The sequence below is a fragment of the Cardiocondyla obscurior genome, linkage group LG07, assembly GCF_019399895.1.
Source record: "Cardiocondyla obscurior isolate alpha-2009 linkage group LG07, Cobs3.1, whole genome shotgun sequence".
Classification (NCBI taxonomy): domain Eukaryota; kingdom Metazoa; phylum Arthropoda; class Insecta; order Hymenoptera; family Formicidae; genus Cardiocondyla; species Cardiocondyla obscurior.
Window position 1 is genome coordinate 1270753 of NC_091870.1, and position 20364 is coordinate 1291116.

The window sequence follows — 20364 nt, forward strand, 5'->3', positions numbered from 1 at the left end:
GTACAGTCTGATAGTGCTTATCAGCCATGTGCCATGGAGGTAACGTGTCTCTAGGTGCTCTTCTTTCAGATCCCACGTGTAAGGTTCTCGCCGGATATTTGCCTCGGTCGAGATAATGATTTCGGCGTCGCTCCTGCACATCGTTTGCATCCTCCAACTTTGCCAGTCGACAGGCTGCATTTTATCAGCGGCGTATAAACGCGCGGATTGTTTTTAGCTGCCGCGGGGAAGGAAATACGCCGAGGGTGCCGGTCGTGAAAATAGGGATGCTGTCACGGGGACCGCGCAACGTGCCTCGCGGAATTGACACCAATCGAGATGACCGCAAGCTCCTCTCCGCACCCTTTCCCGCCCCGCCTTGTATTTATTGTCCGTGAGTCAGCGCACCGATTCCGACGGTGACGGCCGGGAGTGCTAATGCCCGATATAATGGCATTCGAGCACTCTCGGCGCGATCCAAATACTTGCACTCGTGACGCAACCGCGCCGTCCACGTGCCGTCCGCGACCGCGAAACCCGCCTTCGTCAACTGTTGGCGCGGCTCGCGGAATTCGCGGCGACTTTCGGCGGGAATTTCCCCGCTGCGTTCACCGATTCTCCCCCGCAGAATTTCTCCGTTTCTGATAATAAGCCGTACTTTAGGCTCAAATTGGAATTCCCTTTGTTTTAAGAAGCGATTTAACCTTTTTTTTCTAATTAAAACATTTTAATTGGTGATTTCGAGCAGATACTTATATATCTATTTTTTTATCTTGTAGGCGGAGGATTGTTCGTGGACATGATGAAAAGAGCCACCCAGACCAAGCAGTTCGCGGAACTGGATCACGCCCTGAGAACGAAAGTCGAGCCGTTTCTGTACAACAAGGGTAAAGGCAAATGGATACCGGTGGAAAAATTGGTCCTTTTACGAAATAAAGAACGTCCGCGGCACAAAATGGTACGTAACCGGCTTTAATATCACTCTCGGTTATCGTTAATCCACAGCTTCAAGTAATTATCTCACGTGTCGCACAGCTGGCGCCCTTAAAGGCCATGGAAAATCCGGCGGATTACGATATCGACAAAGACATGGGCGACGAGGAGGTTGATGAAACTAAGATAGGTGATGTATAAAATTTACATAACTTTATTGAGACGTAAATTATCGTCGGGCTACGCATAATTATATTTATTATCGTTTAAACGATGATCGGGGTTACGCGCTGTACGATAATTTATCTGACGTGTACATTCTTCGCAGATAAAAGCAGATATAGACTGGTGTGCTGGAATCTAAGCGACAGGGGTGCCGTCGGCGAAACTATTTTACATCTATGCATGCTAAACGCAACTGCGATCCATGCCGATTTAGCGAAACGACTACTGCGCTTTTACCCGCAGCTTATCCACGATATTTACTTATGCGACGAGTACTACGGTAAGCTTCGCCCGCGAGCGTTGTGAAACACGTGACAGTCATCGATTCTAAAATGAATTAAATCCTGGGACTCAAAGCTGTTATTGCATCTCGTCCACGAGGCGACGTAGATTGTCTATGGAATATCCATTACCGATAAATTCCCCGATAAGCGTGCTACTATATTATTTATTCATAGAGTATCGTTTGCGTAATGGAGAATTAGCATTTCCAAGGTAAATTAACGATTCCCAGCGGGAACCGTTTTTTTTTATTGAAAAGGTATTTTTTTTTTTTTCTTACATTTAGATCGCGTAAATCTATCATCCAACGACACACGTATCGCCGCAAAAATATAATTGCGAACGTGCATATACGATCCTTATTTGATATGAATTTACATATCTATGCTGCCATTAATATCAAATATTATAATAGGCTACCGTCTTTCATAAAATCCAGCTCTCTATCGTCTTGTCGCGGCATTATTTTATTGCCACGCTGTTTCCTCTCGCAGTTAATTTAATTCGTTGAAAAACAACATTTGCATTTCTCCGATGATCGTTTTATAATTTTTTGCTACAAATTTAGGGGAGAACGTTCTGCATATCGCTATTGTGAACGAAGATCCGTCGATGGTCAAGTTTCTTCTCGATAGTGGAGCGGACGATTCGCGCATCATCCATGAGAGATGTTTCGGCAATTTCATGTGCCCGGAAGATCAGAAGGCATCGAGATTTGATAACATGGACCACGAGTGGGTGTGCGTTACACCTGAGACCAATTACAACGGGTATGCAATTATCTTTATTACTATCTTTAGAAACGGCATTAAATTATTCCCTCCCTCGTTTGCCGACGAAGCAATAAAAAGTTCCATTGTGATCGTCAATTAACTCTAAACGACATTCATTTTGAGCGTAAATGAAACCTAATATCGCGAGTTAAATTCCGCGGGGCACGTAAACAGGCTCATCCATCAGAGATTTTAATGAATCTTGTCAAACGTGATGTCGAGAAGATAATGTAGTTTTATATGCCTAATCCTACGAGGTTAAACGATCTATTTTATCATATCTGTTCTATCATGTTCATAGCTATGTGTACTGGGGAGAATATCCATTGAGCTTTGCTGCGTGCCTTGGCCAAGAAGAATGTTATAGGCTTTTATTAGCCAGAGGCGCGGATCCTGATAAGCAGGATACAAACGGGAACACTGTTTTGCATATGCTCGTAATATATGAAAAACTGGTAAATATCATTTATATATACATATACTTTCGATACTTTTAAAATGTCTTAATAAATTTATGTACTAATCAACTTTATAATATCTAAGAAAATTAAAATAAGATATCTATGTATTAAAAAAAAAAGAAAACTTAACATTTGTCGATCTTCTAATATTTAATTTAATTTTAGACCACATTCGACATGGCTTACGAAGTAGGAGCTTCCCTCGATATAAGAAACGTCCAGCACCTGACTCCACTGACGTTATCGGCAAAGTTAGCTAGAATTGAAATGTTCTTTCACATTTTGAACATCGAAAGAGAAATATACTGGCAAATCGGCAGCATAACTTGCGCGGGATATCCTTTATCGCAAATAGATACGATTGACGTTAATATAGGGACAATTAACAACAATTCCGCTCTAAATCTTGTTGTCTTCGGCGTAAGTAAATAAATTGTACTAATTAAGTTTTATTGTTAAAACACGCACGTTAAATACTGCGCAATGATCATAGGACAAAGATGAACATTTAGAGCTAATGGACGGTGTGCTGGTCGATCTTTTAAATGCCAAGTGGAACACCTTCGTCAAATCTCGGTACGTGTGAACGAGAAAATAATTATAAAGCCATTAAATAACATTGTAAAATTTTTTATTTTCAGATTTTACCGTCAGTTCTTCCTCTTCTGTTTCTACTTCATTCTGTCGCTGATTAGTTTTACCCTTCGGCCTGGCCTATTGCCCACGGAAACGGACGAAGGTGTGAACATCACGTCGACGAGGATGAATTCCTCCAACATTACGGGGCCTACGATTCTGAAATCGTTTTTAAAATCAGATATATCAGAATTGGTTACAAGCAGTCTTGCGGCAGCTTTCAGCTTCAATCTCAAGTCATCCTTAAATGTGACGCAAGAATCGCTGGAGAAGATCCAGTTACAAATAACATCGAACATTACGTCGGCCTTGAGGAACATTTTGCTTTTGAATGACGAAGACATTTTGAATCTACCTGAAGAAACTGCCATTAATACGTGGGCTACTGACAGCCCTCCAAATGTGTTGAAATATTTCACGGATAACAAAACTGTCATAACCGACATAAACTCGAGTAACGATGCGATTATCAATGATGTCGCAGTATTAAAAATTAATCACGATTACTGGTATGTGCTACAAATATATTTAAAAGCTAAGAAACTTTAAAAATATAATGAAATATTTTCTGAACGTTTAGATTAGATGTAATAATATTTATACAACAGGTGGAATAATCTTACGGAGGAATGCAGGCTGATGCAGCTAACAGAAACGAGTGCAAAAATTCGTTTGACTGCGGAAATTTTCATGTTCATCGCAGCGGTGCTCTACATCTTGGCTGCATTGCGGGAGGCGAGATTTTTAGGTCTTAACATGTTTATTGAAAATCTCGTAAGAATCAAAATAATATTATTATTCCGAATAATTTATGACAAATCTGCAATTAACGTGATTTTTAGATGACAGCACCGTCACGCGTGATGTTCCTCTTTTCGTGCTGTATCCTGATGCTGTTTCCGTTCTTGCGACTTTCTTGCGCGGACGAAGTTGAAGACATGCTGGCGGTTGTGGTGATGCTGACGACAGCGCCATACTTTTTGTTCTTCTGCCGAGGTTTCAAGACGGTCGGTCCATTCGTTGTAATGATTTACAGAATGATCATGGGCGATCTTCTGAGATTCGTCTGCATTTACCTCGTCTTCGTCATGGGATTCTCTCAAGGTAACCGCGCGATGTTTTAAATAGAAGCAACAGTATCCTAACGTTCGTTCCCTTGATTTCGCATGAGAGCGGTTCCATTTATCTTTATGAATGAAGCTTGTCCCGGGCACAATAAACGGGCAACCTTGCTGCCGATTATCGCAATTGATAATCGAAGCCGAAGAGACATAATGGCACGTGTAGCGGACGAAAGGCGTCATCAATTCCGCCGGTGACACAACACTCGGCGGTGCCTTATTCCGTTGACTATCAACAATTGTTAATTAGCCGCTGGTATATCGGCATGGATATTAGACGCGCATTGATCTAATCGATGATTTTACTGGTTGCTGTAACACGACTTTGACACACATTGTCCAGCTGCCGAAGGCCCCTCGCACGACGGGGAAGAAACCGTAGAAGAAGGCGCAACGCCGAGAAGGTCGCGAGATACGTTAAATGGTGCGGCACGCACCGTTATACAACCAACGCTTACGTGTCATTGTGTCTTACTTTTTGCGAATAAACGGCGCTTGAATGAACCGTCTGTTCGCTAACTTCCTTAAGTCTCTTCAACAGGAAGTCTTATAAATCGATACGTCATCCGCAGTCAATTAGGATGACAGTTCGGCACCGGGCTCTTTATGGGCACGTCCAATCTATTTGCGGGCAGATGTTCTCTCGTATAACGTTATAATGAACGTCTTTCTTTACAGCGTATTATATCATATTCCTGTCGTTCGACAACCCGAACACTCCGGAAGGCATCGACGACTCGATCACAAATCCAATGCCGTCACCAATGGAGAGCGTGATGGCGATGTTCCTAATGAGCATGACGAATTTTGGTGATTATTACGGAGCGTTCGACAGAACCGAGCACGAGTTTGAGGCCAAGGTATATTGCTGATTGCATTGAATGCAGTCACGCGAATATACATTCGATACTTACATAACGAAACAGGAAAATGTGTGCAATACCGTTATTTGCATTAATTACGTTTTAACGACAATTAGATAATTCACACAAATTTCTCGCATGACTCAGTTACATGCATGTGTCACGTAAAAAAGCGTTAAATGTAGTCGCTATTAATTACAGCTGCTGTTCGTGTTGTACATGGCGATCGTGGCGATCCTGCTTGTTAACATGTTAATTGCTATGATGGGTAATACCTACCAGAAGATCGCTGAAACCAGGAACGAATGGCAACGACAAGTATGTCGTAATAAATTTTATTTTTGCTTTGCGTAATTATTAACTATATGCAGTTATCACTTCGTGTAAGAATTTTAAATTTATTACAAAATATAATGCATCATCGGTGGTGTTATGCATTCTAAATAACTTTTACGTATGTTTTGTCAGTGGGCGCGCATAGTTTTGGTCGTGGAGAGAGGTGTGAGTCCTGCTGAAAGGCTTAAAAAATTGATGGACTATTCTCAACCCATGTCCGATGGACGTCGAGGATTAGTTCTTCGATTACATCAAACTGTGAGTATACGTAAACTCATAACGAGAACAAACAGATTTTCCATGACGATCGTATCGCTTTTAGGAGGAGGACAAGGAGGAGATGAAGGAGATACTCGAAATGAAAAGAACCCACGATAGATTGCTGAAAAAAAGGCAGGACAGAATGGCAAAAGAGAAAATTATATCTTAAGCAAAAGTCATTGTTTAGGTATTAAAAAAATAATGAACATTTTTTTATTTATTTCAAACAGTATAATTTATTTGTTTTATTTTTAGTTACACCAGGATAATATTTTGTACAAATTGTAAAAAAATAAAGTGATTATCACGTAGGCTAGAGGCTAGAGCAAGTGAATTTTGATCAATAGCTCGGGCCGATGTTCGAGTTTCCATGACAACAAACTATAGCGTAAAGCTCGAGTGGTGAAGGTACCGAAAGGCGAGAAAGACGCATGTACAATGAATACGTTAAAAGCACCGATAGATTATAGAAGCTTGGAAGAGGAACTTCACGAGGCTCTTATGGCCGATGAATTATATAAATTACAAAACGACGCTAAAATCCGAGCGATTGAACAAGCCGCGCCGACGTACGAGCACTTCAGACAGATGGTGATTGTGATCTTGGTTATTTTTTTCAGGAATTAAAAATTAATTAATTATAACGACAGGTGAACGGTGCTCATTTGAAGCCTCTGGACCGTAACGACATGAAACCAAAAATTGGCGTACATTGGAATCCGTTAATTAATACCGCTAAATCTTGCGACTCGAGTGTATCGACGACTTCCGGAAAATTGACATGCTGTAAAAAGAATGACGTCGTGAACAAATCTCGAGAGACGTGCGAAGACTTTTTACAATCTTGGAAAGTAACTGTGGACTCCGAAAAGTTTATCTACGTATGGAATCGAAGGTGAAAGTTGCGAATCATATAAAATAATTGCAATATATGAATAACATTTTTTTTCTTTCTTTTTAGGAATGACTTACAGAGTCACATCTTTCGAACAGAAATTCCGGCAACTTTCCTTGCCAATTTTGCGAGTGTGTGTCTAGAACATTTGTCAAAAGTGGACGATATAACTTCCATTATAGAACTTCTTGATATACTGCGTACGTGCAATCGGTTTGATCTAGCCATGTGCTTCATGACGAAGGACGAGAAATCTACATTCGAGCAGCTTTTCCAGCAGTTGCAAAAGAAATCAGACAAATCTTCGGAAAGTAAAATCAAATCGTTAATTATAAAATATATCGTAAGTTAAGTTTAATTAACGAAGTGCTTGTCTGATAAATAATACTACAAATAATTTATTTCAAATTAGAATCAAGTAAAACTTAATAAAAGAAAAAAAAATTAGTTTACAGAGCAACGTGTAAATCAAAACCTGCGCGCAATTAATTCGAATTGGAAAACGGAGGTGGAGAAGGGTCAAGTGAATTTGTAGCAGACGACATAATCATGTTACCGGTAGCATCGGAAAGATGGCAGCGCGCGGTGGACGGCACACGGAAGCGGCTGTCACGTAAACGTGATAATGAATTAAGTATACGTTGACGTTCTTATCAGCTACGTGCGCAAGTGCGGTGTCGAGCGTCTCGCGGAGGACCGATGCCTTTGAACTTTACCGCGTTTCGCGTACTGCGCGCCTCGCTGCACCGCCATGATGCACATGCGACCCGGCCGTCCGTGCATGCGTGTGTGTGAACGCGTGCGCGGAGGCACGTAAACAACCGACTCGCCTCGTCGCGCTATCGTCGTCGCCGTCGCCGCCGCCGCTGCGGACCGCTGCGGAGCCGTCGCACCGACCTGGAGCTCTCCATACGGCGAACGACGCGGAACGAGATCGCCCCCGAAGATCGCGAGGATCAGGCCGGCCCGAGGATCGTATTCACGTGATAAGATATGCGGCTCGGACGTCGCGCGGCGACGACGGCGATTAACCCGGCGCTATCAGTCGACCGCGTGACGCGTCTCTCGCCGCGGGGGTGAGAGGCCGACGTAGCAGCCCGCGGAGGTCGGGCACGGTTTCGGCGGGCAAAAAAAAAAACAAAGTACAAAAACGGGGAACGAGAGAGCGCGCCGCCGCCTCGACGCCTCCGCCATGAGGCTCGAGGAAATGCCGTTGCGGCTCAGCTCCGACGAGCGGGACTTTGAAATGGACGACGACGAGACCGACTATCTTCTGCAGCCGTCCGAGGACAGCATTAGACAGCTGACGTCGAGGCGACGGCGCATCGCCGATTGCTCCAAGTTCCTGAAGAGCTGCCTCTGCGGGTGAGTCCACAGGGCATCCTGGAACGAGCCCGTGCCGCTTTTTTCCGGCTGTCAAAACTCGAGCGGCGAATTGCGTTGTCACTTTTCCTTATCACCCCAGGTCGAACGTTAATTAATTCATCAGATAGTGTCTCCTCATTGAAGGAAACTTTTTCTTCCTTGCACGATTGTTAAATAAATCGATGCGTTGCGCACGTTGTACAATTCGCGGCCGCAGGTATTTTTTTTTGTTTATACCGCGAGCTACTAATATTCGCCGGATTTAGAGCTATTATAGTTTCCCCTCGTTAATATTTAATTGGCTTTCAAAATTCAACCCTGCGTGTGCGAACTTGCGGAAGGACTCGTTATTGTATTATTATATTCGTCTTAGTTTTATACGCTCTCCGTGCGGCCAAATTTAGCGTTATGTTTGCGGTAAGAACGTGGGTCGTCTCATTACGCAATTAACGCGCGAATGGTGATCGCGTTGACTCAGTATTCAAAGGCTTCTAATAAGAAATCAATATCATTATCGTGAAGCTACGATTCCGTAAATTAATCATATGTAATGCATTTTACTTCGCAGTAGATGTCTGTAGATTTTTCCGTCCGACGGACGTTCATTTGGACTGTTCGCGTTGTATGTTAAAATAACGCCGTTTAAACAAAATGACATATGCACATGTATAACGTGATAAACGAGGAGGGCGCCTCGCGACGCGACTCGACGAGAAGAAACATAATTTTTTTTGACACGTCAGTGCGAAACTCGAGTGTGCGAAGTAACGAAGAAAACATATCGAGGCGAAATATAACGAGAATAAAAACGGCGTTTGCGATGCGTTAAAATGATGCGGAAAATGGGCTGCGGACGGTGGATCAGACGGTAATACATTTCACGTAATATTAACGTTTCGAAGAACGTTGCGATAAACAGGAAACTCGTTGCAAGTTGATTAATTAACGTTGGTCAATTTAATAAGAACGTGAGCGTGGGTTGTTCAGTCTCTGTTTTTATCTCGTCTCGCGTCACTTTTCCGAGTTAGGACATGTGTAAGAATATGTATATTAACGTGTGGAAAATAAGACGCGAATGGGAAAAGGAATGAATGTTTTCGAGCCCACGATAAATTACGTGTAACGCGATATGTAAATCGCGTAAGCTGCGCGCTCTCTCTCTTTCTCTGTGGTATCCATTTCTCTCATCGTTTATCGATTGCGAACCTCGTGATTTATTTCTAACATCTCCGACGTACCAGCTTCCGTCTCTGGTTCGAGAAACCGGGAGAAAAGGATTGCCCGTTGTTCAGCCAGAGGCTCAATTAAGGCAGTATTATCATTTTTAAATTATCAGAGCCAAGCTGTGCTTTTCTTTATAAAACCGATATCTTTGTTAGTCTTTAAAGCTCGCTATAATTTTTTTTTTACACGATAACACGCGTTTAAATATTTAATTACATTTTTAATGCAAATAATTTGTTTCTTTTTCTTTTTATTTTGAAAAAGAAAATTTGCAAGAAGATTCGTGGTAGATTGATTGCCAGTATCGCGTTTGAAATTAATTCGATTACGTGCCGAGAGTTGCTAGTGACGCTTCAGGGCTTTCCTGCGTGAGATTATTGGCTCGGGGCTGTGTTATCGACCAGACGCGGGCCAATCAAACGGCCGTTTCTCGCGGCTAACGCATCTTGCGAGTATTCGTACGTTTCACGGGCGTGATGTCATTAGACCGTAAACGGCGTAAACCCCGCTGATAGATTGATGATAAAAGCTTTATCAAATCTTACATCGGTACGGAGAAAAGGCGGATCGCGGGTGTACGCGCGAAGTGGGCCCAGCTTCTTTGTTCGGACGGTGAACGCCTCTAATGGGGAGGAAGTAGCCCCGAAATGGAGACGCAGAGCAACGTTATCAGGATGTCGAAGGAGGACATCCCGCTGATATCCAAACCGCGGAATTACAGCTCTTGGTCGAGGTGACGTATATTCCTGTCGCGGTGTTAGCCTCGGTCTCGATTTCGACACGCTTTTCTCGCGACCGGAGAGTCGCGATCCTTTTCTCCCTTTTCTCGAGATAACTCCGCGGCGAGTCCTCCGATCAGCTGTCCGACGACGGGCTCGCGTTGGAGTAAATGTCCACGGGAGATTGCAAATCGATGATAATGATAGATGACACAACTACGCACTTGTTTCTATTTTAGAATATTTAACGATTAGGATCGTGACAGTTACGACTGTTTGTTATATAGAGGCAATTCTATCGGCTACGTTTTATATTTTTGTAGATAATATTTTATGCGAATTTTTAACGGAATAAGTGTCAGTCAAGTTTGTATACCGTTCGCGTCGAGTTACGATTGTTTTTGCTGTTACAGGTGCTGTACTTGGATGTGGAGAAGATGCTGCAGAGAACGGGAATTGAGAGCCAGAGTTATTCATATTGGGCAGCCTATGCATGAGAAGTTTCCCACTAATGTTATAAGAAATCAAAAATACAATGTAGTTACTTTCCTGCCTTTGGTATGTATTTTTTTTATTTTTTTATTTTTTTTTTTTTTATTTAGAGACGTGATTTTTTTGTAACTGCTTGAACAATGTGATCAATAATTCTTGTTTTACAGGTTCTCTTTCAACAGTTTAAATTTTTCTTGAATTTATACTTTCTGCTTATGGCTATTTCTCAGTTTATACCAGATATAAGAATAGGTTACTTGTATACATACTGGGGGCCATTGTGCTTTGTTTTATTTGTGACAATTTTCCGTGAAGCCGTTGATGATTTTAGAAGATACAAAAGGGATAAAGAGGTCAATGCACAAAAATATTATAGATTAGTAAAAGGTTTTAATACACCAGAATTAGTACCAAGTTCTAAATTACGCGTAGGCGACTTGGTAAGTACATAGTATTTTTATAAAAAAAAAAAAAAATTATTTTTATAGAAGTTTTAACTTATTTTCTTGTATAATACAATTGCGCTTTTTTCCAATAATTAGGTTATAGTAGAAAAGGGTCAAAGAGTACCAGCCGACTTAGTATTATTACGCACAACTGAAAAATCTGGTGCATGCTTCGTGCGGACCGATCAGTTGGACGGTGAAACGGATTGGAAATTAAGATTAGCAGTGCCTGCAACGCAAAAATTGGACAGTAATTCTCAATTGTTTGATATTAAAGCCAGTTTGTATGTTGAAAAGCCTCAGAAGGATATACATAGCTTCATTGGCACTTTTTCAAGGGTAGGAAATAAATTTCCTTTTCTTTCACTTTATTATTTCTCAATTTTTTTTTATGTAATTATTTTATTTTATTTTTTTTTTTTTCAGTATGATGGGTACAGCAGCGAAGAAAGTTTAGGCGTGGACAATACCTTATGGGCTAACACAGCTGTAGCATCTGGTTCTGCCCTTGGTATCGTCGTTTACACGGGTCAAGAAACGCGATCTCTAATGAACCATTCAGAAATCCGATCGAAAGTTGGTTTGCTTGATCAAGAGATTAATCAATTAACAAAGGTATCGTGCATGTAAAAATTATACATCGGAATTAGTACGGATATGCATATAAGCGTTTATGTATTTTAATTAAATTTTTGTAGGTACTGTTTTGCGCAGTGATAGGACTCGCACTTGTAATGATGTGCTTGAAAGGATTCAATGGACCGTGGTATCGTTATATGTTCCGTTTTGTCTTACTCTTTTCCTACATCATACCAATCAGCTTGAGAGTAAATCTAGACATGGGCAAAGCCTTTTACGCGTGGTGCATACAAAGGGATAAAGATATCGCCGGTACGGTCGTCAGGACAACTACCATTCCGGAAGAACTCGGACGTATATCATATTTGTTAAGCGACAAGACCGGCACGCTAACACAGAATAAAATGGTGTTCAAAAAGTTACATCTGGGTACTATATCTTACGGTCAGGAAACGTTCGATGAAATAACGTCAGTATTAAAGACTTTTTATCCGACCGATACCGAACGTTCACCGATGAAACCGGCGCTACTCGCACACAGCGGAAAAGTTCGAAGATCTGAAAATACTCGAATCTATGATGCCGTACATGCTTTAGCTCTTTGCCACAATGTCACTCCTGTATACGACGAGGTGAACAAATCCTCAAATCTGGACTCAGTGAGCGTGCAAACCGTCGAAACTGGAGATACAGGTTCTATTCAAAGGTAATTTCTCGATATCGCAAAAGCTGTTTTTAAGATTGCCTTTAATCTTAAAGTTTTATGAATTAAAATTAAAATTTAACGTTTTAGTCAAACGGAAGCGGATCAACATTACTATCTGCCGGAACAGAAACGTAATTACCAAGCTTCAAGCCCAGACGAAGTAGCTCTGGTGAAATGGACGGAGGAAATAGGACTTGCTTTAGTTAAGCGGGATCTAAACTCGATGCAGTTAAAAAGTCTAAACGGTCAAATATTGAATTATACTATACTACAAATATTTCCTTTTACATCGGAAACTAAGCGGATGGGGATTATCGTGAAGGAGGAGTCCAGCTCCGACATTATATTTTATTTAAAAGGTGCCGATGTTGTAATGTCGGGCATTGTACAATATAATGATTGGTTGGATGAGGTGTGCGAAAATATGGCACGTGAAGGTCTCAGAACGTTGGTTGTGGCAAAGAAAAATTTGACCGAAGACCAATATCTTGATTTTGAAGCAAGGTAACGTATCATTATAATTATCGTAATTATTTTATGATCTAATTATTATTTGTTTTTTCAGGTACAACGCAGCGAGAATGAGCGTCAGCGATCGTGTATCGAGAGTCGCGGCAGTGGTGGAAAGTCTCGAGAGAGAAATGGAATTGTTATGCGTGACCGGTGTCGAAGATAGATTACAAGATAGAGTGAGGCCCACGTTGGAAGTCTTGAGAAATGCTGGAATTAAGATATGGATGTTGACCGGTGACAAATTAGAGACTGCGACCTGTATAGCGAAATCTTCGCGTCTTGTGTCACGCACCCAAGGCCTGCACGTTTTTAAATCTGTCGTGACACGCACCGACGCTCATTTGGAACTGAATACATTTCGAAAAAAGCAAGATTGTGCCTTAGTTATCAGCGGCGATTCTCTTGAGGTGTGCTTACAGTATTACGAGCAAGAATTTCTGGAGCTCGCTTGTGGTTCACCTGCAGTCGTTTGCTGTCGATGCTCTCCTACACAGAAAGCTGAAGTTGTTAGCCTCATACAAAGACACACCGATAAAAGAACTGCGGCCGTTGGCGATGGGGGTAACGATGTCTCCATGATACAAGCTGCGGACGCTGGTATTTATATAATTTTTTAAATAACCCATATATATTTCTTTAGATTTTTTTATTTGTTATAATTTATATTTTTTTACAGGAATCGGTCTTGAAGGTCTTGAGGGAAGACAAGCATCGCTAGCTGCTGATTTTTCGATTTCCCAATTTAGTCATCTCGCAAATTTACTATTGGTTCACGGGAGAAGAAGTTATAAACGATCGGCTGCATTAAGTCAATTTGTTATACATCGTGGTCTAATAATCTCGACTATGCAAGCTGTATTTTCCGCAGTGTTTTATTTGTCTTCGGTTGCTTTATATCAAGGTTTTCTTATGGTTGGGTAAGTAAATCGAATATAATTAAAAGTTAAATTAAAAACTTGTAAATTAAAACTTGTAATTAATTTAACGTACTTTTATTTGCATCTTAATACACTTACTTTATTATATACTAAAAAAATTTTTAGGTACGCTACAATATATACAATGTTTCCCGTTTTTTCGTTGGTATTGGATAAAGATGTATCAGGAAAGATAGCCCTTACTTATCCAGAACTTTATAAAGAGCTTAGTAAAGGCCGTTCGTTATCGTATAAAACATTTTTTATGTGGGTTTTAATAAGTATATATCAAGGTATGTATATAATTTAAATTAAAAATCTAGAAGTGACATATAATACAAAATTCAGTAAAAGAAAAGGATATATCTCAACGTAATATTTTAGGAGGAGTAATTATGTATGGTGCGCTTATAATGTTCGAGGACGAATTCATTCATATAGTGGCCATAAGTTTTTCAGCGCTAGTTTTGACAGAATTAATAATGGTTGCTCTAACAATTAGAACTTGGCATCATATAATGATGCTTGCAGAAATCTTCTCTCTAGCGCTCTATTTATTATCGTTGGTAGTTCTAAAGGATTATTTCGGTAAGTTTTTTTTTTTAACAACAAAATAATTAAAAATTTACATATAAAATAAATCTTCGTTAATATCACTGAAAGACAAAGATATAGCATTTGCTGCGACGAGCGGCGACGGCGGCTGGCGTATGTGACTTCCCCCTTTCTCGGCCGCCGAGTACGGGGGAAGAGTAGTAGAGTGCGCGTTCCTCTCCCCTCAGTCCTCTCAGAGGACTCCTCTGTGACCGATACTCCGCAACACATCTACGTGCGCGCTTCGTGTGAGATTTGACGCACCCCACGCTAAGATCACGTACGCTAGCCGCCGTCGCAGCACCACGAACGCCATGCCTAATGGTGAGTATATTATTTTATTTTTACAGATGCCGAATTTATTAAAACAACTGACTTCTTATGGAAAGTATTGGTGATAACGTTGATTTCTTGTATGCCGCTGTATATATTGAAATTTTTGCGAAAGAAGTTTTCGCCTCCCAGTTATACTAAATTATCCTAAAACTTTGCGGAAATTATTTGTTCGTATTTAGATGACAAGGGAGGATAAAACATAGACCATCGTAAGTAATATATTAATAACAGAAAAAAAAAAAGTATAAAAATTTTTTTTTGTTTTACAATATCGTTAATCCAATCCAATTAGCATAATTTTTAATAAAATAAGAAAAGTTATATGCACCGTTTTATAATAATCAGCTATTTTTGTAACAATCAATTTTTATAACGTTAACTCTAAGAAGGAGTAACGTAACAAGAAATGATATCGCAAAAACCGGCAGTATTTTCAAATTTTTTTATATCTGCACACCGACTTTAAAGAAATATGGATTGGATTAAACTTGTTATAAGCGAAACAATTTCATGATTCTTTACATAATGTTAATTCTTCCTGCAATCTAATCTACACATTATGGCTTTAAATTAAATACATGACTTCTTTTTATACTAATTTTCTTTATATTTCGTTTATTTGTATATTAATTTATTTCTAAATATATTGCCAAAGGTCGCAGCTTCCATTTAATGTGTTTATACGTACATATTGCGACATTTATATACATTTGTTCTATTTCACATCATATTCATTTTTTAAAAATATTTGGTATATTTTCTAATCGTGCACATTAGTATTTTCACACATATAAATCTTCGAATATTCGTACGGAACAAGATACATTTAATTTGTATATCGATAGCTAAACGCATTTTACTTAAAAATAGATAGAATCGTACGATTAAAGTTTAGAATTTGAGTATCAAGAAATAAAACTGTGATTTTCGCAAAAAAATCTAATTAGCATTTTTTGCACTGATACTACATAAGAGACATGTATTCTCTGAAACTATACGAGATGTTTTTTGTTTTTAATTTTAGCCTTTAAAGATATTTCTATATAAATATATCTTTCGTTAATTTATATTCTCTTAGTACATGAATAAATAATGTTAGATTACATAATGTTTTATATTCATGTATATATTGCAAGCATGTAGAACATAACTGTAATCGTTGTTATCTCTAATACGAATCATATCGCAATATAGTTGTTCTTAGATGATTATTTGCTATGTAACGCGTTTATAATTTATTCACAAATAAAATAATATATTCCTTTTCCTGTAATATATATATTGTTTATACAACATTTATGTGTGTGCGAAGCTCGCGTTTTATAGTGTCTAGTCCTTATATAAAAAAGCGTGTGAGATGCTAAATCTAAATCTTGATTTTATTGTTACCGTTTGAAGCCGACGCTGGTTCTCTCCATAGAAAACCCTAGCGCGCCGACCAATCACAGCGCTCCATAAATCGCCTGATTTTCGAGCTCGCAACGGGCTTACGTGACTTATTCTACAGCGAACGAGAGGACACACGGCCACAAGGAGAGCATCGGTTTCGAGACGAAGACGTCGAGACATCCGCGTGTGTCCTCTCACGGCTCATCATCGTGTACCTGTATCTAGTGAAACGCTGTGATTGGTCGACGCGTAGTTTCCCTAGCGCGCCGACCAATCACAGCGCTCCATAGATCGCCTGATTGTGAGTTGGTAAGAACTATGTGACTCGTGCTGCTGCGTGCTACCAAAGGACACGGCGAGCACGCGGTTCGAGTTCGAAATTAAAATGTCGAGGTATCCGTGCGTCGTAGCCCGTTTTTCGTATCGAGTTTGAGAATTTGAGACGGTCAGGAGTATCATGGACTATCTCGCGAGTGTCCAGCACGTGGAAAAATACCTCGACAACTACTACGTAATACTAGAGGTCACGGCGAGCACGCGGTCCGAGTTCGATACGAAAATGTCGAGGCATCCGTGCGCCGTAGCCCATTTCTCGTGTCGAATTCGAGGATTTGAAACTGTCAGAAGTGTCGTGGACTATCCCGCGAGTGTACAGTACGCGGGGAACATTTAATATCGCGACTCGTCTCATTCGCCGTTTAAAGAACGTTTTCGGTGTCGTTCGTTCCGCCGACGAGAGTCAACCGGAGGCTGAAAAAGTAGACTATCCCGCGAGTGTTCAGTGCGCGGGGAACATTTAATATCGCGACTCGTCTCATTCGCCGCTTAAAGAACGTTTTCGGTGTCGTTCGTTCCGCCGACGAGAGTCGACCGGAGGCTGAAAAAGTAGACTATCCCGCGAGTGTTCAGTGCGCGGGGAACATTTAATATCGCGACTCGTCTCATTCGCCGTTTAAAGAACGTTTTCGGTGTCGTTCGTTCCGCCGACGAGAGTCAACCGGAGGCTCAAAAGATAGACAATCTCGCGAGTGTCCAGTGCGCGGAAGGATGACTCGACACGTGCTACCTGAGAGGAGGAGCAGGCCCAGGAAGGGTATCCTGCCCCAGCGGAGCAACCCAGGGGTAAGTAGTATCAGCTTTCCTTCCGAATTACATTCCGAATTACGTTCTAAATCTACATATAATTTTGTCATTTATTTGTTACAGATCAAGAGGAACTCCGCTGTAGCGCTCGCCGATATTAATGAATATACGAACCGCAGCCGGTTCGTCGGGCGTTCCGGGAGTGCCGAAAAGTATGCGGACGTTTTTTCACGTATATTTTTTTTACGGGAGTGCGTACGCGAGTTACAAGTGCGCGGAAGGATGACTCGTCACGTCCCATCCGAGAGGATGAGCAGGCCTAGGAGGCATCCTGCATCGGCGGAGCAACTCTTAGGTGAATATACGTTTTTTAAATTAAATTAAAAAAAAATACTTTTCCTTTTTTTTTGTTAAACTTATAAACCAACTATCATGTCTACATTAATATTTTCCTTTTTATGTTACAGCCACCGGCAGCATTCTTCAACTCCGCTGTATGCAGATTGGGTAAGCCAGTAACTTGTTTTCAGGATTTTCTCTTTACAGCAGTGTCGAAAAATAACGTGCGCAAGTGATTAATAAATTCGCGAATGTAAAATCACGGTCGCGTTCGCGAGTGACCTGTGCGCGGAAGGAGGACTCGTCACGACGTCCAAACTGAGAGGAGGAGCAGGCCCGGGGGGCATCCTGCATCGGCGGAGCAACTTATAGGTAAGCATAAATTTTTTTAAATTAAATCTTTATTAAAAAAATTTTTTTACCTTTTTTTTTTTATCAATCTTATTAATTTACTAGCACATCTATATTAATGATTTTCTTTGTATGTTACAGTCACCGGCAGATCGACAACTCCGCTGAACTTATGCAATCGGTAAGCCACTACATTTTTTTTCGTACTTCGTAATCGAGTCTTTTGAACCAGCAACCCGTCGTCGATCATAGGTTATTCAATTGTAATTATTAAATAAAAATTATAATTAATTAATGCCCCCAATTATAATAATGCACACGAATCAGGACGTTTCGAAAATAGCGCACGCGAAGCGTGCACATGGTTTGTTCTAGTACATATAAAAGATATATTTTTATTAGGAAAATATTTTATTTTTTACCTTATCGAACAATTACATTGAGTTTTTGGCCTACTGTTAATCTTATACGATCATGAATTCTATTAACTTCAGCTTTGGTCAATGTACGTTCCATATGTCTGTAGACTATAGTATAGCAATGGGATGTTTTTTGAGTCTTTTGATGTACGAATTCATCCTTCAATAATATCTGTTCAATGAAATCACCACCTATTTCTCTGACTATATCGTAAAAGTCGTGAGAAGAATAGCTTCCATCTTCCGGCAACCAGAAACTTATATCGCAAGGGCAAGGCGAATATATACTGATAGGCTAAAAAATTACAATCGTCTATATAAGTTTCAATTAAATGAACAAAATAAATACGGAGATCTAATAAAACATTGTCAACATTTTAGTAATGAAAAAAATAATATAGTTTATTATACCTTATATTTGATAACTGCATTAGGATCATCAATTTTAAATTGATTTAGAAAACCTGTGTCTTTGCTCCAAAATAATCTTATGTCTGGAATATCGTATAGTCGCATGGCCAAGCGTTCTAAACCAAGACCAAATGCCCATCCAATCCGATCCACGGCACCACATTTTTGTAGAATTTCTTGACGCATAATACCGCAGCCAAGTATTTCGAGCCAATTGTCGTTGTAAAATATTTCTAACTCCCACGACGGATGAGTGAACGGGAAGTATTGATCAACCCATCGGCATTGCACATCTATTAGCAGAATATTAATTTTTTTATTTTTTAAAACAATTAAATCAGTCTCTTTAAAAGTATAAGTATGAAAAATGTTAAATAGAGCAGTACCTTTCCCAAAAATAGCTTGTGCTAGACTAGTTAAAGTACTTTTGAGTTCCTGCTCCATTATTTTGACCGCCTCCAAACTATGGCAAGCTTGCTTCTCGGCACATTCTGTCCCTCTGTGTTCGAATAGTTTTAGATTTAGAGAATCATTCACATTTTCAAATATGTCTTGCGACGTGCGCAACCTGACCGCATCAACTTGATGAAAGACTGGGTAGTGCGTTCTGTCAATTTCGTCTCTTCGATAGACGTCGCCAATGACAAGAAAATTATTCAGTCCCATTGAAATTAGCTCGGCTTGATGTGCAGTGGTATGCGCCCTCAGTAGTGTGTCGCGATTTATAAAATAACAGTCGGTTTTCTGTCTGCTCGGATGATCCTTTGGTACAAGTAGAGAGTTAAAGTTCTGCTCAACCGTGACTATAGGGCATATATTGTCGTAGACACTGAACGACGGGGTTCCGCTTTTACTACGGAACTGTTCATAAAAATAATTTACAATACGTTGACGTAAAAGCGACAGCGGATGGTATTGCTGAACGTGCAGGTTTCTCCCTAATTTAGCAATAATATTTGGTGTGATATTTGTCCAATCATCTGTCACATACTTCTGATCTAAAAGCTGCATCAATTTCTTGTTGTCATTAGCATTAGCAGCAACTGAAGCTGTCCTATATATCGTTTTAACATTATTAATATTTAATTTTTCCTTACAAAAGCGACACGTAATATACCTATAAAAAAATACATTTTAATCAGAATTCAATTATTTTATTAAAAAGTACTAAAATAAAAAATAAAATACTTTGATGTACATACCACATGATTAAATGTTAATTTTTCTCTTTAAAAATTAATTGCGTTATGCATTGCTCATAAAATTCTCAATGTAAGTCTTCACATGTATCTTGCATAAGCTGTAAATGACAAACTTTTATTAATTATTGCATATACTTGTAGACAAATATAATACATGAATAAATTAGATTTTTGAATGTATTATAATATAAAAAGATTTTTTTCTACACAGGAATTATTATCCATTTAGGTGCAAGCAACATTTTCTAACTCATAAGAGTGAATAACATTGGTAATTAAAAATATATATATATATTTAAAGGTTATATAAGAAGAGTATTAATTTGATATGACAAGCTCCGAATATAACGTATAATAAATAAGTAACGTTATTTAATTCGATACTGACGATAATTTAAGTACATTAGCAGCACTGCAGTAAATCGTGCTATGCACGAGATCATATGGTAAACTTATTATATCAATCTCGCAAAGTCAAAGATCCACAGAACAAGACGCCAGTCGCCATCACATA

General features: G+C 39.8%; 4 protein-coding genes and 1 long non-coding RNA gene across 8 annotated transcripts; 4 read left to right on the forward strand and 1 right to left on the reverse strand.

The window, feature by feature from the left end:
- Positions 1-439: 439 nt before the first annotated feature.
- On the forward strand, positions 440-6193 carry Nan (transient receptor potential cation channel subfamily V member nanchung). The gene is made up of 15 exons (XM_070660044.1): positions 440-937; positions 1015-1102; positions 1241-1417; positions 1988-2189; positions 2494-2647; positions 2819-3073; positions 3147-3229; positions 3295-3798; positions 3898-4063; positions 4132-4393; positions 5089-5270; positions 5475-5591; positions 5742-5867; positions 5932-6057; positions 6126-6193. Exons 1-14 carry the CDS (start codon positions 779-781, stop codon positions 6037-6039), a joined length of 2583 nt encoding a protein of 860 aa, XP_070516145.1. The 5' UTR covers positions 440-778; the 3' UTR covers positions 6040-6057; positions 6126-6193.
- A 115-nt stretch (positions 6194-6308) lies between these two features.
- On the forward strand, positions 6309-7194 carry LOC139104009 (coiled-coil domain-containing protein 103). The gene is made up of 4 exons (XM_070659227.1): positions 6309-6461; positions 6521-6765; positions 6832-7076; positions 7178-7194. Exons 1-4 carry the CDS (start codon positions 6309-6311, stop codon positions 7192-7194), a joined length of 660 nt encoding a protein of 219 aa, XP_070515328.1.
- Positions 7195-7702: 508 nt separating this feature from the next.
- LOC139104500 (probable phospholipid-transporting ATPase IIB) lies at positions 7703-15929 on the forward strand. 3 transcript variants are annotated; one of them, XM_070660040.1, is made up of 12 exons: positions 7703-8130; positions 10487-10631; positions 10733-11005; positions 11108-11350; positions 11438-11626; positions 11710-12296; positions 12384-12800; positions 12862-13406; positions 13486-13726; positions 13853-14019; positions 14111-14314; positions 14671-15929. In XM_070660040.1, exons 1-12 carry the CDS (start codon positions 7958-7960, stop codon positions 14802-14804), a joined length of 3318 nt encoding a protein of 1105 aa, XP_070516141.1. In that variant the 5' UTR covers positions 7703-7957; the 3' UTR covers positions 14805-15929. The 3 variants fall into 3 exon arrangements, with proteins under 3 accessions (XP_070516141.1, XP_070516144.1, XP_070516143.1); XM_070660043.1 differs by lacking the exon at positions 7703-8130 and adding an exon at positions 8215-8998; XM_070660042.1 differs by lacking the exon at positions 7703-8130 and adding an exon at positions 9821-10087.
- A 1119-nt stretch (positions 15930-17048) lies between these two features.
- Positions 17049-18140, forward strand: LOC139103873 (uncharacterized). The gene is made up of 3 exons (XR_011545960.1): positions 17049-17483; positions 17596-17839; positions 17960-18140. It is a non-coding gene; the product is annotated as an uncharacterized lncRNA (long non-coding RNA).
- Positions 18141-18210: 70 nt separating this feature from the next.
- Positions 18211-20357, reverse strand: Phers-m (Phenylalanyl-tRNA synthetase, mitochondrial). 2 transcript variants are annotated; one of them, XM_070658952.1, is made up of 5 exons: positions 20253-20357; positions 19851-19948; positions 19035-19765; positions 18649-18941; positions 18211-18532 (listed from the first exon to the last, which is right to left on the reverse strand). In XM_070658952.1, exons 2-5 carry the CDS (start codon positions 19853-19855, stop codon positions 18242-18244), a joined length of 1320 nt encoding a protein of 439 aa, XP_070515053.1. In that variant the 5' UTR covers positions 19856-19948; positions 20253-20357; the 3' UTR covers positions 18211-18241. The 2 variants fall into 2 exon arrangements, with proteins under 2 accessions (XP_070515053.1, XP_070515052.1); XM_070658951.1 differs by having other exon boundaries at positions 20239-20357.
- Positions 20358-20364: the final 7 nt, after the last annotated feature.

Excerpts from the sequence above, each read along its gene's own strand:
- Nan (XM_070660044.1), top strand. The coding sequence starts at position 779 with ATGATGAAAAGAGCCACCCAGACCAAGCAGTTCGCGGAACTGGATCAC. Across the intron at positions 1,103-1,240 it reads GGTTGATGAAACTAAGATAG|ATAAAAGCAGATATAGACTG; the intron begins GTGATGTATAAA and ends CATTCTTCGCAG. Across the intron at positions 2,190-2,493 it reads CCTGAGACCAATTACAACGG|CTATGTGTACTGGGGAGAAT; the intron begins GTATGCAATTAT and ends TCATGTTCATAG.
- LOC139104009 (XM_070659227.1), top strand. The coding sequence starts at position 6,309 with ATGAATACGTTAAAAGCACCGATAGATTATAGAAGCTTGGAAGAGGAA. Across the intron at positions 6,462-6,520 it reads ACGAGCACTTCAGACAGATG|GTGAACGGTGCTCATTTGAA; the intron begins GTGATTGTGATC and ends TTATAACGACAG. Across the intron at positions 6,766-6,831 it reads ATCTACGTATGGAATCGAAG|GAATGACTTACAGAGTCACA; the intron begins GTGAAAGTTGCG and ends CTTTCTTTTTAG.
- LOC139104500 (XM_070660040.1), top strand. The coding sequence starts at position 7,958 with ATGAGGCTCGAGGAAATGCCGTTGCGGCTCAGCTCCGACGAGCGGGAC. Across the intron at positions 11,006-11,107 it reads AATTACGCGTAGGCGACTTG|GTTATAGTAGAAAAGGGTCA; the intron begins GTAAGTACATAG and ends TCCAATAATTAG. Across the intron at positions 12,297-12,383 it reads GATACAGGTTCTATTCAAAG|TCAAACGGAAGCGGATCAAC; the intron begins GTAATTTCTCGA and ends TTAACGTTTTAG.
- Phers-m (XM_070658952.1), bottom strand. Across the intron at positions 18,942-19,034 it reads ACAAGCTATTTTTGGGAAAG|ATGTGCAATGCCGATGGGTT; the intron begins GTACTGCTCTAT and ends TTCTGCTAATAG. Across the intron at positions 18,533-18,648 it reads ATGCAGTTATCAAATATAAG|CCTATCAGTATATATTCGCC; the intron begins GTATAATAAACT and ends GTAATTTTTTAG.